The sequence below is a fragment of the Vanacampus margaritifer genome, chromosome 6 (genome assembly GCF_051991255.1).
Source record: "Vanacampus margaritifer isolate UIUO_Vmar chromosome 6, RoL_Vmar_1.0, whole genome shotgun sequence".
Classification (NCBI taxonomy): domain Eukaryota; kingdom Metazoa; phylum Chordata; class Actinopteri; order Syngnathiformes; family Syngnathidae; genus Vanacampus; species Vanacampus margaritifer.
In genome coordinates this window covers 23,349,113-23,365,624 of record NC_135437.1, presented here as the reverse complement: position 1 = coordinate 23,365,624, position 16,512 = coordinate 23,349,113, and the positions used below count along the sequence as shown (strand labels likewise).

The following is a 16,512-nucleotide window of genomic DNA, read 5'->3' as shown; positions in this document are numbered from 1 at the left end:
AGCCTGATAAGAGACACAGCTGAGCGAGGGTTAAAGAGACTCTCAGGAGCTGTGCTGCTTCTGTTCTGAGCCGTGAAAAAGGTCGCTCTTATTATGTTTACATGAATGGCTAGAAACAAACACTCAATTTCCAATTAGATGAGTGGAAAGATTTTTACATTGTAAATTTTCACAGTCGTGAAATTCAAAACCAGGCAAGTACTACCTTGTCTTTCAGGGTTCTGAACATGGTGAGTTGATACCACAAGATTAACATAAACCGCTGCTGGTCATCGCTGCATCATTGTACCATTTGATAAAACAAGGATATGACAAGGAATGCAGCAAGTCCATTTTCATGCTGGCCCTATTCTCCTGTCAAATTAAATTAGTCTCCTTACTGTCACAGTCACATGCTCAAAGTAAATTAAAGACCCTCAATGACCTCCATTGTTGTTGTTTTTGTTGTTGGTGTGTCTCTAACTGATACGTTCAATGTTATTTGGTTTTCGCACTACCCCCGGGTATCTCGGCAAAACTGATGGCTCCAAACTGAGTTAAGTAAGCAGAGCTGCGTAAAGCAGCGTAAGTAGCCATTCATATTCATTTGCATTTGTTATTTTTTTCATGTTGTCTTCAACTTTCTCTCAATAACATCCTTCTTTCTTCCATTTACTTCCTTATTTATTTTTCTTCTTCTTCCAACTCCATCTGACACTCATCTCACTTTATCTCTCTATATTAGGGCCTGACTGATTAATCGGCCGATTATTGGCCTTCAAACGTCAGCCAAAACAATCGGCCAATTGGGCCAAATGGCTGATTATTTCCCCTTAAAAAGTTTATCGAAGAAAAACGAAGTTTCCGATGCTGTGAAAGTACCCTGAATGCACCATTTTGTTTGCGTAGTATTAGCAACTAACAAGTGTGTAGCGTATGTTATTCTGGTTATCCTTAAGCGTCCTTTAAGCCGTTTAATGACACCGCAGTTGGAGTTAACTGTAAAACTAAACATACGATGTTAAGAATTACATCCACTGTATATTTAAATACAAAATATGCTTTGTTTTTAAAACATCGCAAGCCTAGCGCTAATGTTAAAAGCGAAGGGAGGATCCCATTCAAATGCTAACAGGAAGTTAGCATCGACTGGCGTGTTTTTCCTTCAATAATGAATATCCACACACATATCTTGTGGCACACATTATTCCCAATGTGTGAAAAACTTGTTATTTTAATAGAATTCAATCGCAACTTTCTTCTTTACTCACTTTAAATGTATACACCATGAATGCAGGGCACCACACTGCTTCCAAGAGGCCATAACACACAGGAGCAGTCAGAATTTGTTTATTATTTATTTATTAGAATTGGAATTATTTAGTATTTTTTTCAGTTGCTATAATTTTAGTTTATTATATTCTTATTTTACTTTCTTATTGTTTTATTTTGTCATTTTCTTTTGAAGTTATATGTAAAGTTGATATTTCAAGAATTCAAACACTTTCTTTTCTCAAAATTCAAGGACGCAAACATCCAAGGATTTTTTTTTTTCTTAACACACATTTCCACATGACACGGCACGAAATACAATCCCCGAGGTCCCAGGTTAGCCCAGTAAGTCCCAAGTACCAAATAACACAATATAAAAATATATAAAAAAATAAAGGTTAATGCTTTACAGTAAGAATGGTTTTATCATTGGCACATAAATCTATACAATAACCTTGTATATTTCATGTTGTTTTTTTTTAATAAGGTAATGGACTTGTCATTCAAAGCAGAGAATCTTAATAGGGAACGTTTGTGCGTAAGTGACACCCATTGAAAAGGAATTGGGTGAAGTGTAATTTTATGCATTATATATATATTTTTTAAATAATGAGATTAATCGGTAATCAGTATTTTCTTCTGTCAAAAATCTGTATCTGCCACAGAAAATGCATATCGGCCGGGCCCTAATTTACATCCTTATTTTTGTTTGGTCAAAGGTTACATGTCACATTTATTGACACATAAAACACAGAAAGAGTTCTGCAGTTACTGTGTTTGCAACACACACACACAAAGAAAACCACAACCTCTCTAACAGGTAAAGTTCTTCCTGTTCCTGTTCTCAAGCAAGCATTATGATTTTTACATCTTGGCTGCCTTGTTTTCATTTTTACAAATAATCACAAGTGTGACTCCCTCAAATTCACATTGTCATAGTATGGTGTCAGTTGGTTAAGACACTCACTGTGACACATGATCACACCTGATCATGACATGTTATATGATGTGTTTAGGGACTTGATCATACTTTGATGCATGTGTGTGGCTGCTGAACTCCCCAGTATGACGTCCATGCGGCATTTAAGTGTCACTTCCCCGAATGATACTTCTGCATTAAATGAGGAACTCAATTGCTGCAGAAATTACACCGATGACCTACAATGTGCCAAAACATGAGAAAACAAGCTTCTGAGCTGCGAGTTTGTTGACTATGTGGTTTGGGGTTTGCTGTGGCTGCTTCTGTCATGAGAGAGCTTTGAGAAATCTAAGCCAACAATGCTCAGTTCCTGACTCACACACGTCAGAAAAGTCTCCGCAGTTCCAACATCCACATTCAAAGCCATAATGTAATTTTAAACTGTGGACCAGATGAAAAAAAGTCATGCAACTACTAGTAGCACAATAAGAGCACTTCTGAAAACATCACTCACAAGTTCTTCCTGCGTCATGTCGGGTCACATGCTCACACTGACATAATTAAAAGGTTAAGCAATGTGATCCAATAGCTCAATCAATTTCAAACTCTTTTTAATCCAATTTTAGGCATAACAACTGAAAAAAAAACCCGAGGGATGCATGATCATTTTTGGACCAATATTGGGGGGGGGGGGGGGGGGGGGCATCATATCTATGGGTTCGATAGCTCAGAATTAGACCGATATTGAAAGCCGACTGAGATACACTAACGTTGCTCTGGCTACTGTCACTTTAAGAGCTCAAGCCTCCGCTGGATGACATCAGAGGCAAAATGGTGCTGTTGTGCTGGACTTCAGAAGTAAATGTGAGCCTGGGCTCTGGTTGGTAAGGTGGTGCGATCGCCTGCCTGATCGCTTACCGATTGAGATAATAGGGCTGGGTTTAAAATATTGATATATCGATATCTAATCAATATTGCTTTTCATAGCCCAGTATCGATTCATAAAACCATGTATCGATACTTTTAATAATAATAACATTTTTCAGGTAAATTAATGTGCCCGAGGCAAGCACGTACTTGTTCAAAACTTTGTGTGAGCGTTGTTCAAATGTGCCCTTCTGTTATTCAAAGTACCCCAAAAGGAGCCCAGTGCTTACAAAGAAAGGAAACCGCTGAAGCATGAGCCGCTCCGAGCTGCTGATTGCTATATAAATTTAAAAATGGGCTAAGTTTTAATGCAAGCGGATCGCATCGCGGGTCTCCCTCTCAAAAAATACACACATGCAAACACACACTATTTAGACAAATGCACTATGGAAAACCTTTTCTTTTTGTAAAAGTTTTAAATGGCTTACCTTAACTAAAATTCTGCGTCTCATTGGAGCCAAAAGTAGAATCCTGATCATTTACTGTGCATTTTGCTGCTCTAAATAGTAAATAAGTCATACTACACTATAACTTACACAAGACTACTTCTTCTACTTCCATTTGATGGTTGTCAAATAATTTTGGTTCATTAGCGCCCCCTTCTTTAGCATAGATACCTATGGCTATGAAGAAGGCCACTGGCGGTAATGCGTGACTTCTTCTTCTTCTTTCTTATTGCGATTGGCAGGTGCGTTTGGTGCATTACCGCCACATTATTATGAGGAGTGCATGCACACATTAAATGAAAGAAAACGCGAAAGACTGAACACAAATACCCCCCAAAAGAAGTAAGGTATGAAATTGGAAATAGAAACACTAAATGTGGATGCATAATTATGCACTATGACTGTGTCTCTTATGTCAATTTTATTTTATTTATTTATTAACCACTGGAAGCTTAGCATAAAAACCGTCACAGGAATGTGAAAGTCATGATTTGCCAGTGTGTTTTTGCCACTTTATTTACATAGATTTCAATTATTATGTATTGTTTTGATCAGGTCATGTTCAATAAAACATACATGATTAATGTAACTGAATTGGATTCAATTATAAATTCTCCTGAATGGAATGACTCGGTGACCGCGGTCACCCGATGGCCCAGAGTTCCGAGGCACCAGCTTCCGAGCTTTGGCAGCCGGGAATGCTCAGAAGCCGTAGCGGTCACGATCGGCCGCCGTGCCTTTTCCGTTTTAAACTGCTTTTACCTTTCATTGCTGCGTACTATAATCGTGTGGACTTGATCAACATTGCAATACAGTACAAATTGACGAATTCCAGCGACTTCTTCCGGCCGCGCTTTTAGATGAGATGGCGCGACCGGCGAGACCTTGGACGGCTGTCGGCATGTCGTAGCTAGCGGCCGCCTACGAGGCAACATAAATGGGGGCAGCCGAGCCGAGTATTTGCTTAGCTAAATAGCTAATGCTAGTCAGGATAAGTGGCTGGTTGAAGTTCAACTACTGTATGGTGAGTCATATTTTTAATCTTTTGTTTTTATTGCAGTCCAAATGTCTACAAAATGTTTCAAATGAAGTAAAATGTTTGGGGTCCTGTGTTTATTTTAAAATGTGTGTGCAATGTGCATTGTTGAAACGTCACTAATGCTACGTAAATAATTTTCTGACTGATGTATTTCTCGAAACATTAATAAACATTAGCGGGAGTCGCAACGAAATGCAGGCAACTGTATTACCGGTAATAAATACTGAAAAGCATAAGAGCTTGACCAGTTTGTCATCCTCCAACCCCGTTATATTAGTAAGAAGCGAGATTTAAATGTTTTAGGGCAATTGGCCGATAAGAAAGACCAAGCAGTTAACATGTGTTTCTAACTTAAAACAAAACAAAACAACAAAAATGTTTATTCTTTTAATTACTATCATCTGTACTTTTACTAACATCTACAATTTGGGACATCTAATTTGATGATTTATCACGTAATATTTTCAACTTAAGTCAAAGTTTTGAGGCTTTACAATTAGCCATCCAAACAAAACAAGCTAGCTAGCTAGCCATACAAGTAAAGTTATAATAAAAATATTCAGCAAAAAGGAAGAGTTAAAAATTGCGAAAATTGAATAGATCACTCCTCAATTACACGACTGACCACAAATCAAGCCTACACAGTGAATGACAATATTCACTAGGGGTGTTAGAAAAAATCGATTCAGCAATATATCGCGATATTACAGCACGCAATTCTCGAATCGATTCAATATGCGGCCGAATCGATTTTTAAACATCAATTTTTTAATGGAAATATTCAACAAAACGTCTTACTTAGGGTTAGGATTCACACACTAAACATGGAAGAATGTTATATTAATGGAACATTAAGCCTTAATATTTTATTTCAGTGCTGTTCAAACATGAAACAGACTGCTGTAACCTGTTTGTTAAATGCAGTGTCTCAGTTATAAGCCTGCATTTTCAGATAAATAAATACATTTTCATATAAATCTTACAGTGTACATGTACACGTTTACTGATTAGTATTTTCTTAATTTGAGTAAAAAAAAATAAAAAATCGCAATAATCAATTTATAGATTCGTATCGGGATTAATCGGTATCGAATCGAATCGTGACCTATGAATTGCGATACGAATCGAATCGCCAGGTACTAGGCAATTCACACCCCTAATATTCACAAATTACATTTTAAAAAGTCACTGACATAAGTACCAAGTGCTGATGAGATCACAGCATTTTCATAATAAAGCAACAGTGTTAAATCAGATTGCTTAATGTGGACATCACTAGAGATAGACAGATACAGTTTTTTCAGGGCTGATACCGATTATTAGTAGTCAAGGAGGCCGATATTCATTTTCAGTAAAAACGGGGAAAAAATATTGGTGTCAATTTTTTTTTTTTTTTAACGCAAACTTGACTTTGTTGTAATGTAAAGTATGATTGCGTATTTAACAATTTTTCAGACTTTTCTAAATGTGTTTTTTTTTTGTTTGCTAGTTGTTTTTTATCTTTTTAATTTAAAAAAAATGTTCAGGGAGCTTCCAATATCATCAATAGTGTTGTTCTCATACCAGTATCAGGAGAGGCCCCGATACTGCATAAAAACAGTGGTATCGACATTGGCAAGTACTAACAAGTATCATGCCCGATACCATTATTTCCGACACTAATATAAGACTTTGGATGCAGCATCTTCTGTTGCTTATGCACGACATTCACTGATGTGTGACGTGTTCGTTGCATGCTGAGCCAAGATATCCTATTGGCCCTTGAATACTCTGAACCGATGGCAGGGCAGCTTTTTCCTGTAAAAAAAAAAAAAAAGAGAAAAAAACCTAGGCATCGGCCGATACTGCATAATTGGGTATCAGAGTCGATATCGGGACAACACTAATTATCAGTACCTCTTAAAAAAATGTAATCGTTAAATCAAAACAAGTAAACACGATAGCTCTCTATAGTTTTCTACAGTAAATATTTTTTTCCCAAAATTAAAAATACCTGAAATCTTAAACTCTTTGTTTTAATGTTGAAAAAAACCCAAAAGTTCAGAAGGCTCCCAGGGTTAGCAGCATTTCTTATAAAGTTAACTGAAAATGTAAACAAATAGTTGTGTATTCAAGCCAAACGTCTGTTTGTCACATTTTTTTAAAAGACCGTCCTACAAGCTCTCCTGCTCGTCCGGGGGAAACGCCTGTCAAATGTTGCTAACGTGCAAGCTGATCTTTATCATCATCTTCATCAGTCTCTGCAGCCGGCCTTACTTCATAGACGGATGTCCTCTTCCGGCTCTCAGACATTTTCAAAGTATGCGGTGAGATCGGTGGAGCTACAACGATGAATGGCTGAATCCGAAGCTCAGCGGCTACATGCTACAAACACTCAAAGTGCGCATGCGCAGCTAGGAACGAGCGCGCACGACGCCGTTACGGCAGATTGATTGACAAGATCGAGAAACAATCATCAAGATGATCCACCCGGAGAAATGTGGTCTTGGGGATGTGGGATGAAGCCAGAATACACGGAGACAAAAAAATCCTTGAATACACCTTTAACTCTTTGACTGCCAGACGTTTTCAGAAAAGGGATGCCGTGGGTGCCAGCCGATTTAAGCATTTTTGACTGATCTTTCAAGGTCTACAGAAAATGTTGTGTTTGGACTATGGAAACACACATACTACCAAATGAAAGATTGGACTCTCATCTTTCATCAGAAAAAAAAGTTAGTTTCTACCTTATTCCGTTTTTCAGTAATCAACAATAGAAAATGGTTAGTTTCACCTCCGTTTTGAAAAAAAAAACGTCTTTTAACGTCTTTGGCACTCCTCCATAGGATTTTATTAAACGTTATTTAACGTTTTTGGCAGTCAAAGAGTTAAAATGGTTTTAGCGTTACCTTTTATCGGACTGAAAATTTTGAAAAAAGTCCAATACCGATAATCGTCGAAATGCCCAATATCGGTTGTCTATCCCTCTTAGACATCACTATAGTGGTCACAGCTTTCCGAAGCTGACCCGTAATTGGCTCTTACCCGAGTCCTGAGCAGCTGTAATGTAAGCTACAGTCAACAGCAAGTAACAAAATGGCCGCCCCCTGAGATGGACGAAAATGGGTAGATTATAGCGATATAAATCCGTGCGACGACGACGATGACATTTTCATCCGTTGCCATGATTGGTCAAAACAAATGTTTGGTAGGCGTGCACAAGTTGCCGCATCGCCCAATCAGCTCAAAGTATTGTACTGAATGTCCCGCCTCTCCTGAGCAAATCACACTGGAGCAGTCCCAGATTGATATCGTGGAGAACACCTTTGAGTGATTCACATTATCAATGTGGCTCTTTCCAGGTTATTAAGCTTGTGCCGCACCCACTTTCCTTTCATCTCAGGCCTTTTGTGAGCCACTCGCACACAGGAAGTGTGCTCACTCTATCACTCTTCTTACATCAATGTGATGCAGGTTTGGTTTTTGATGGCGGACTTGACCAGTGTTTCACATACACAGCTTTCCCACACACAAACATGGTTCGGTGGCTAGCTGGATTAAAAAGGATGAACCTTTTTTTTCCCTACATGTTCTGAAAGTTTTCTTGCTTTTTGAGAACAATGGTGCTATGCTTTAAGATGGGGAATTTGTAAAACCACCTTGCTTGGAATATTGTGTGCAGCCTCTTTGTTGAAAGCAAGCAACTGCGCAAGCTAGGCCTACCGTAACAAATGGGCCAGCATTGCTTTTCTGCCCACATAACTTCTCTCAACAAAACACAAAGTCACGCTTCACCCAAAATACAATCGTCTCCAACAGAATTCTGCCTTCGCTGAGCCAAGAATATGTGACGTCGCCGACAAGTCAACACAAAGGCACATGATCACTGTGCGCAGGCTGGCTGACACAAAATATGAAAAAAGAAAAACGCGCACACACACAAGGGAATTTCAGGATTAACTGGACATGTGACACAATCAAAAGAGCCAAAACAATACTACGGTTCAATGCATCACAACTATATTGACAATGGTCAAAGCTGAATTTCAACCCTGAACTATGACAGCTAACTCCTTCGCATAATAAATTCACATGAATTTGAATAGTTAACCTAACCTGGAAAGGGGCAGGTTCTGTTTACTTGTCAACTGTGCTAGCGTCTCAGATTTTAGTTAGTTGCGTGTAAAAGGTACAGTATGTGTAATTGCTGCCATCTTTATTTCTTTTGAAATACGATGCTTTTATTTTGACATGTCAAACCGGAAGTTGCATTCTTACAGCAGCTCCGTAAGTTTTACGCAGCTAAAGACGAGCGCTTGAAAAAGCGGGCGTTTTCCTTTCGAGAAGGTTGCTCTTCGTCGTCATTCGTCGTTTGTAAAAGAATTTGCTAAAAGCCTTTTCGGCTGTGATGATTCCCTGTTGGAGAAGACTGACGTCGACTGAGAACAGGCCAAAGTGGTCAGTAGTATTTTGAATTATCTATTGTTAGCTTAGATGCTATGTTTGTAGTAAATGTAATATGTTTGTCTTTTTTGTATGTCTGAAATTTTAGTTCTACGGTGTTTTGCTGTCCAATAAACATTTGTAAAAGGCACCGGAAACTCACATCCAATCAATGGGTGGCATAATATGTTATTGAGTTAACTATCATGAACTAAGACTACATTCTTATGGCAGGCTTGGAAAATTTATTTTGAAGGATGTCAACTTATGACTTCGCTTTCTTCCTGTCAGGCTAAGTGATTTGGTGCCCTCGGCGAACGTGCAGATTGTCCCCCCGCGGCACTAAATAAATAATTAATTAATTAATATCACACCACACAAATACCAAATTTCACAAACAACTACAAATAAAAAAAATAAAATAAAAAAAAAGTATGCCATTACTAGATATTTGTTAGTAAAATTTAAAAAAACAAACATTTTTGGGTGTTTGATTATGCTCTGACTTTCAGTTGCTCACACAGGTAAGTGGGTTCTTCCGAATGTTTCAGAAACCAGAATTTTTTTTTACTTAAACCCAAATATTGATAATTTACAGCATATAAACGTAGTCATCGACATGAACGGTGATCCCAATCTTGCCTCACTGGCATTTTAAACGTGTGCCGTACACTCAGGGTTGGGGAATTCAGGTCCAGAAAGTAAAAAGAGCTACAGGTGCTTCTACTCAACTTGCAGGTAAACGAGCTCGTCTCCACCTGTTGAGTAGAAGCATCTGTGGCTAAAGCCAAATGGTTTCAAGATTTTATTTTCTGGACCTGGACTCCCCAACCTTGTTTACACTTAATGGCGCGGTTTAAAGTGTTGCCCACGTATTAGGAAAACATTTAAAAAGTTCTAGAGTTGGTTGGGAAAATTATTTTCAGACATCATAGCTAGCACATTTCCATCAGTTCGGAGGTTAATGGTTCAAATCTCAGCTCCATACTTGTGTGGGTTTTCTTTCTCCGTGTATTCTGGCTTCATCCCACATCCCCAAGACCACATTTCTCAGTTAACTGAAAATGTGTCAATAGTGTGTTAAAAACTGTGAATGGCTATTTGTTTATACATAATTTCTCCCTGTGATTGGCTGATGACTATTCTAGGGTGTATCTCACCACTCGCCCAGCGCTCCGGCGCCAGCAAATAATGAAGCACTGCGGCCGCCAGGTTGCCATACCCACATCCCTCAGGGGTGTCTTGGTGGTTCTAAGCTTCGCTATCCCCATATGAAAGTGTGTTAGGTACATCACAATCACATGGATGCCACCGTTCTGGGAGATTGCCCCGCAGTGTAACATACCTTCTTCACAACAAAGCCACAAAGATTTGATTTTCTCTAAAATGTTACTAGGCCATGACGCAGGAAATTTGATGTGCCGATTTCCCTGAATAGCAGCTCCCTGCTCTCATTCACAACAAGTAACAGGGATGTGATTTGACCAAAGTGAAATTATCTGAAAATTTAGCCGGGGGTCTGGGGGCCGCTGGCACTTTCAATGCACTGACATGACAAAGAAATAGACAAAACAACAGCATAAATTTTCAATGTATATTGAACTATACCATATAAAATGGCAGTTTTAGTCAACTCAAAATCAGTCACATTCAAAAACATTGGACTGCCTTTGCTTTTAAAAACTATCACTGAGAATATCATCATATCTAACTAATGTGATTACTAAGTTAACACATAAATAATGTTGAAGAGTTCAAATTTCATGAACAAATAATTGTATCATGACCAAATGAAAAGTAACTCATATTAGAGCATACCACAAATGTCTTTGTTATAGCAGAATATGTTATCTGTCGGAGTCATGCGCATACACAATGAACTACTAAAAATAAAAATAAAAAATAAAAAAATTTCGATTTTTTTTTTTTTTGGGGGGTGATAAAAAAAGCGGAATTCCGCGAATTAGCGGAAAAATCACATCCCTGCATATAGTTTACTAATATTAACAAAATTGTGGGGACTGCTACCGCCTGCCTTCCACTAGCCATGCTTGTCTAAGTGAATTCATTCATTTCAAATTTTAGAGTGCATGGTGATGGGCGGAAAATGTCAAATGTGTTGATAAAAACAGATGGCGATAAAGGCTTTTGTTAACTTGGCATTATTCTGTGAACTGCACTCATATTAGTCATATTATGGTTTAGGTTTGTTATTGTCAATAACATGTTTGATTATACGCATAGGGCAGAAGTCTGCCCTAAGACTGAGTGTGAGTGCATAATATAACTGTTTATATCTTTCTAAAGTTTGATCAATTTAAACAGAAAAGCACCTAAAACAGAATGATGACAGACTGCATCATCAGATCCTGAGATAACACAGCAGCTGATCAATGTGAAGGCGGAACAAACCTTCATGCATCAATCCTACATTTATGGCTTAGCAGTGGTTTGTTTGCCACACAGCTAAAAGGTTCCAAATCGGAATTTGTGCTCTGGTCTGCGCAAAGATGGCAACACGGGTCATTGTGACTTGGACTTGAGTGGATTCAAGTTACTGTTTTGATAACTTGTGACTTGAGGTAATCAAAACAAAAAGACTAACTTTAACTTGGGTGTTAACGACTCGACACTTTACTAGACTTGAGACATGATGACTGACCGTATACGTTTGGCTTTAAAATTAAATATCAATTAATTAGCTAATGTTGCCATTGCAAGTGCAAAATAGGCAACTGGCACTGTCATGATTGGAGAATTGGCTTGTCAAGTCACTTAAGACGGACGACATTGAACTTTGTGATTTGAAGGTCCATTCTGCACAGTAAATATCTGTAAGTTCATTAGCCTGTTCTTAAACTCTGTACAGTAGTGTTAATTTTGTCACTAATAATTTCGTCAACACACATTTTTCACTGGACTAAAACTAGACTAGACTAAAACCCTCAATAAATAACTGGGACTAAATCAGTATGCATTTTCGTCGACTAATGAAAATGTACTTCACTTAATAAAAACTGGACTAAAATCTATGGACATTTGGACGAAAATGATGTGATTTTGTAAAATCTTGTCTCTGCTAATCTGTCATGTGTCACAGCCCCTTTCAAATCAGCAGCTAGCGAGTGCAACGTGCACAAACACATGTGACAGACAGGAAGTGGAGTCACAGTGAAAGGTAAATTATAGTTAATATTAACCTAACATTAATCCAACGGCTATAACGTTCCAACAATAATGTTAATCCGTCCGCTAAGTAATGCTAGCTAATTTACTAGCTCATAGCATGGAGGCATAATAGTCATGTCACGTGTTGATATACTGTAATTGTGTGTGAAGTTGTTTTTCAAGAAAAAAGATGAGAGAAAATTATTTGTGAAATAGTTTTAGATTCGAAATGTTCAACATTATCTGTTGACAAAAAAATATATACAGGGGTAAGATTATTGCCCTGACTAAAACTAGACTAAAATGTTGACAGTTTTTGTTGACTAAAACTAGAAGAATAAAATGATGGTTCCTTGGACTAAAATGCTAGATTTCTAGTTGACTAAAAATGGACTAAATAAAAACGGGATGAGGGATGATAACAAAGCATGATTGAAAATGGACTTAAATAAAACTGAGACAAAATTTTAAAATGGTGGATAAAAGTAACACTACTGTACAGTGCTGTGGTAACTTCACTTTGTGAAAAAGGACAACAAACCTCTTATACTCAGACCAACTTTTGGCAGGCTCAATACTTTACAGCAATCACTGATAGTTACGCTAACATGGCAAGTTAGAAATTAGAATCACATTAGTCAGATTTGTAAACAGGTCTTGTGAGCGGAACTATATTATTTCCTTAAAACTATGACACACACTTCCAAATAAACATGCTCTCCCTTAGATGGCACAGGGATATTTATTTTTACATTAGCATGAGCAGAATTCACTAATTTACAGATAGATAGATAGATAATATTACAGTGACTTACAAAAATATTATTTTTATGGACGCCTAGACCTACAACGCTACTGAATTTTAATGTTGGTCATAATGGTCACTGGTCAGTGGAGCATAGGCTCTGGTTTCCCTGAACAGGATATATGCTATAAAAACAAATAATATACTCGTTGAATGACTACGTTTACACATCGCTTCACAATACTCAACATTGTCTCACTATGTCCTTTGGGCATTAATAAAACTCCACTCTGTCAGAAGTACAATAATTGCTGTAAGTTAGTTTGGTTGTTTTGTATGAAATTGGTTGGCGAATATCAGCCAATTAGAGGCAAAGGAGGGTCGGTCATGGCTTCAACATCCTTGTGTATACCATTTAGGTATACACAATGCTGACTGAAAAACATGTGGGTACTGGGTATACAATACGCTGCTGTACTCATGTATACCCTTGGACTACACCACTGAGGTCCCGACTGCTGGGCTGCAGGGGAGCTGGAGTTCCCAGTTGACTTTGGCCCTGACCCGGCCAACAGCCAATTGCAGCGCATTTATACACAAACAGCCGTTCACACCTGACGACTATTTACAGTCATCAATAAACACAACATGCATGTTTTTGGAATGTGCGAGGAAGCTAGAGCATCCGAAGTAATCGAACGTACGTAAAATCCACACAAGAAAGGCCACTGGACGGATTCAAAGCCCAAAAGAACTCTGAACTGAACCCTCAGAACTGTGAGGTGGATGTGCTAAGCACTCTCCTAACCCGCAGACCAAAGAGGAAATGGTAGGAAGAAGTGATGTTGAAAGCTGTCCGACTGCGCACCCCGTATGAAAACCGAAACACCTGTGAGCTACCACAGGTATGATCGACTCAGAAGGTGCGCCGACGAAGGCGCCTGTCAAACACAACGTCAGTGTTATCATCAACATGCTGACACGCTGCTTTCTCGCCAACTGCGTCAAACAGATTGTGCACAATCTTGGCGTTCGTCTGCTGCGTCCAGACAAGAAAAAAAACAAAACATCGACGCTGCCTGTGGAATGCGAGACGCAGTGTATTAATTGTATAACGACACACGCACGCGCAGGGAATACAATGAAGATTCTCACGGTGGCAGAGGTCAGGCTGCTGTCCGTGAGCGTGAGGTGATGCGGCTCCCATCTGCGCAGGAACTTGGAGGTGAGGATCTTGCTGAGGAAGGTGCGAGGGTGCTTGACCACGCACACCTGGATGTCGCCCTCGTGTAGCAGCTTGTAGCGCATCCCGCTGCTGCTGCAGTGTTGCAGGCTCCTCTTACACGGCCCCGCGGCAACTTTGGCGTTATTATTCCCCTCCGTCATGTCCCCCAGTAAAGGCTTGCTTTCCTCGCACTGATAAAACTGGTTGTTGTGCAGCTCGTTGCCTCCGCCGGCGCTGTTGAAATCCATAATCCAGTAATCCAACAGTTTTCCCGAAATGAGCAGAGGAGGACGATCGCTTGACACAAAACACCCACACAACAAGACACCTACCTACATGTATGTATATGACAAATGAGCAGTGTCTGATCGAGCTGGGGGAGGGGGCACCTACCTACCTAATGGTGCTCGAACACGACTAATTACTGGAGAGACGAGGCCGAGACGGGCGCTAAAAGGAGCCTTAGAGCACTTTTATGGCAGGATATCCACACGGGGGAAGGCTTTTATGATACACTGTAAACAATCCACCATTTTCCTCCCCGCACAACGCTCCATGAAATGTGTCCGCGGTGCGCGTCTCGACTCCCCTCCGCTGCCAATGAGCGATTCAATATGTTAGGGCCATGGCCTTATCCATTTGGTCCGCCGCCGAGCCAAAACGAATAATCCACCGGCAGAAAGACGCGGCGAGGGGTACGAAAAGGAAAGAAAGCTCCAATTGCGGCCGGTCTCGCTTCCTCCCCGGGATTTTGTGCTCATTACAGGCTCACTGGCTCGGTTTCCTTTTATTCCGTATTTTCCCCCTATCTTGCTGTAAATGAGCCAGCTCTCTCCAGCAGCGCCGCTCTGATTGGTCGGCGCCGGTTCATGTGATACGGGACTGACGTCAATGGGGAGGCGAGCGGATGAGCCTTCTTCTTGTGTCTTTTGCGCTTGACTGTCTGCGGAAGGCTGCATACTCCTCCTCCTTCTTTTTCTCCTTCTCCATCCACCACATTTCTTGTAATCGTTTTGATTTAAATGAAAACCAGCTGCATACAGTATGTATATATATATATATGTGTGTTAAAAATGGGAGTATTACACATCCAAAAATAAAACAATGGTATTCGTTCATAGCAGGATTTTTTTTTTAAATCAAACGGCAGCAAATAATACGAATGTAATTAACACGATATATTGACAAGATTCTGTGTTGTGTTTTTTGGGCATGTCGTGTGTTTGCCAGGGCTGGACTGGCCATCTGGCATACAGGCATCTTTATTACAATTTTATTTTTATTATTATTATTATCATTATTATTATTATTATTATTAGTAGTAGTAGTAGTAGTAGTAGTAGGCTTGTTCAATACTACCCCCCCCCCTTTCTCCCGATGCTACCAAGTATCGATACCACTAGGACTTTTGATGGATAAAAATCAAATCCAGACAGATGATTTTAAAGAAAGACCTATTTCCCATATTTAGCATTTTTCCTTAAAATTCCGCGAAATCAATGGCACTTTTCTATTATTCCTATTTCTAGTTCTTGATCAGAAAACGGCCACAAGATGGCAGCCCCCATTGCAGTGCCGATACATTAAACTAAGGCTAGTATTGGCACCAATACTGACCTGCACTCGCCCATCCCCTAATTATTGTTTTACTCATTTTTATCGCAAAAGACTGGCTCACTATTAAGAGGGAGCAGCCCATGAATCCATTTACAAAATAGACAGCTAATGGGACCAATCAGCATCAATGGCAGAGCTACGTGCTATCTAGGAATGATCACGAGTCATGTTTGAATAAAAACGTCATAAGAATCTGTTTTTAGAATAAAATGCTTGGTTATTGCAGTCAATGTCAATTATATCCACCCATTCAACAAATAACATGGCTGAGAAGTTAGTATGTATCATACAATCCACAGTCATGGTTTCATAAAATAAAATTCACTCATATCCATAACCTTGCTTAAGATATTCATAATACAAGCAGGAATACAATTTAGTCATTATTTAGAAATGTGAAGAATGAAGAGATTATATGATTTGAATGAATGGACCATTAACTGTAGCATGCAAAACGGTGCTGGCTCTGACTGGTTGTTAGCTAGGGACAGAAGTACACTATAAGCACAGTAATGGCAAATAAAAAGTCATTATTAATACCAAAATAGTAATTCTTCAACTACTACTGCACTCTCTGAGCTACTGCCCTTTGCATTTTCTTCTTTTCCTTCATATATTGGTCTGATTGATAGCCTCACAAATTATTTAACTTGTAAGACACTTCCCTGGTTCACAGGTGAAACCTGAACACTTAAGAGTAAATGGTGTGAGACTTAACTTTAGCCGGATGAAACCATTAATTTTCCCATTATT

General features: G+C 39.2%; 1 protein-coding gene across 2 annotated transcripts in view; it reads right to left on the bottom strand.

The window, feature by feature from the left end:
- The window catches only part of cmip (c-Maf inducing protein), a 55,749-nt gene extending 40,764 nt beyond the window's left edge, over positions 1–14,985 (bottom strand). Inside the window, exons 1-2 of one of the 2 annotated variants that reach the window (XM_077568523.1) lie at positions 14,475–14,985; positions 14,073–14,376 (exon numbers count right to left, since the gene is read on the bottom strand). In XM_077568523.1, coding sequence (XP_077424649.1) covers positions 14,073–14,303 — 231 coding nt within the window. In that variant the 5' untranslated portion in view covers positions 14,304–14,376; positions 14,475–14,985. Of the gene's footprint in view, positions 1–14,072 lie in introns of both variants that reach the window. The other variant, XM_077568522.1, reaches the window with a different exon arrangement.
- Positions 14,986–16,512: the final 1,527 nt, after the last annotated feature.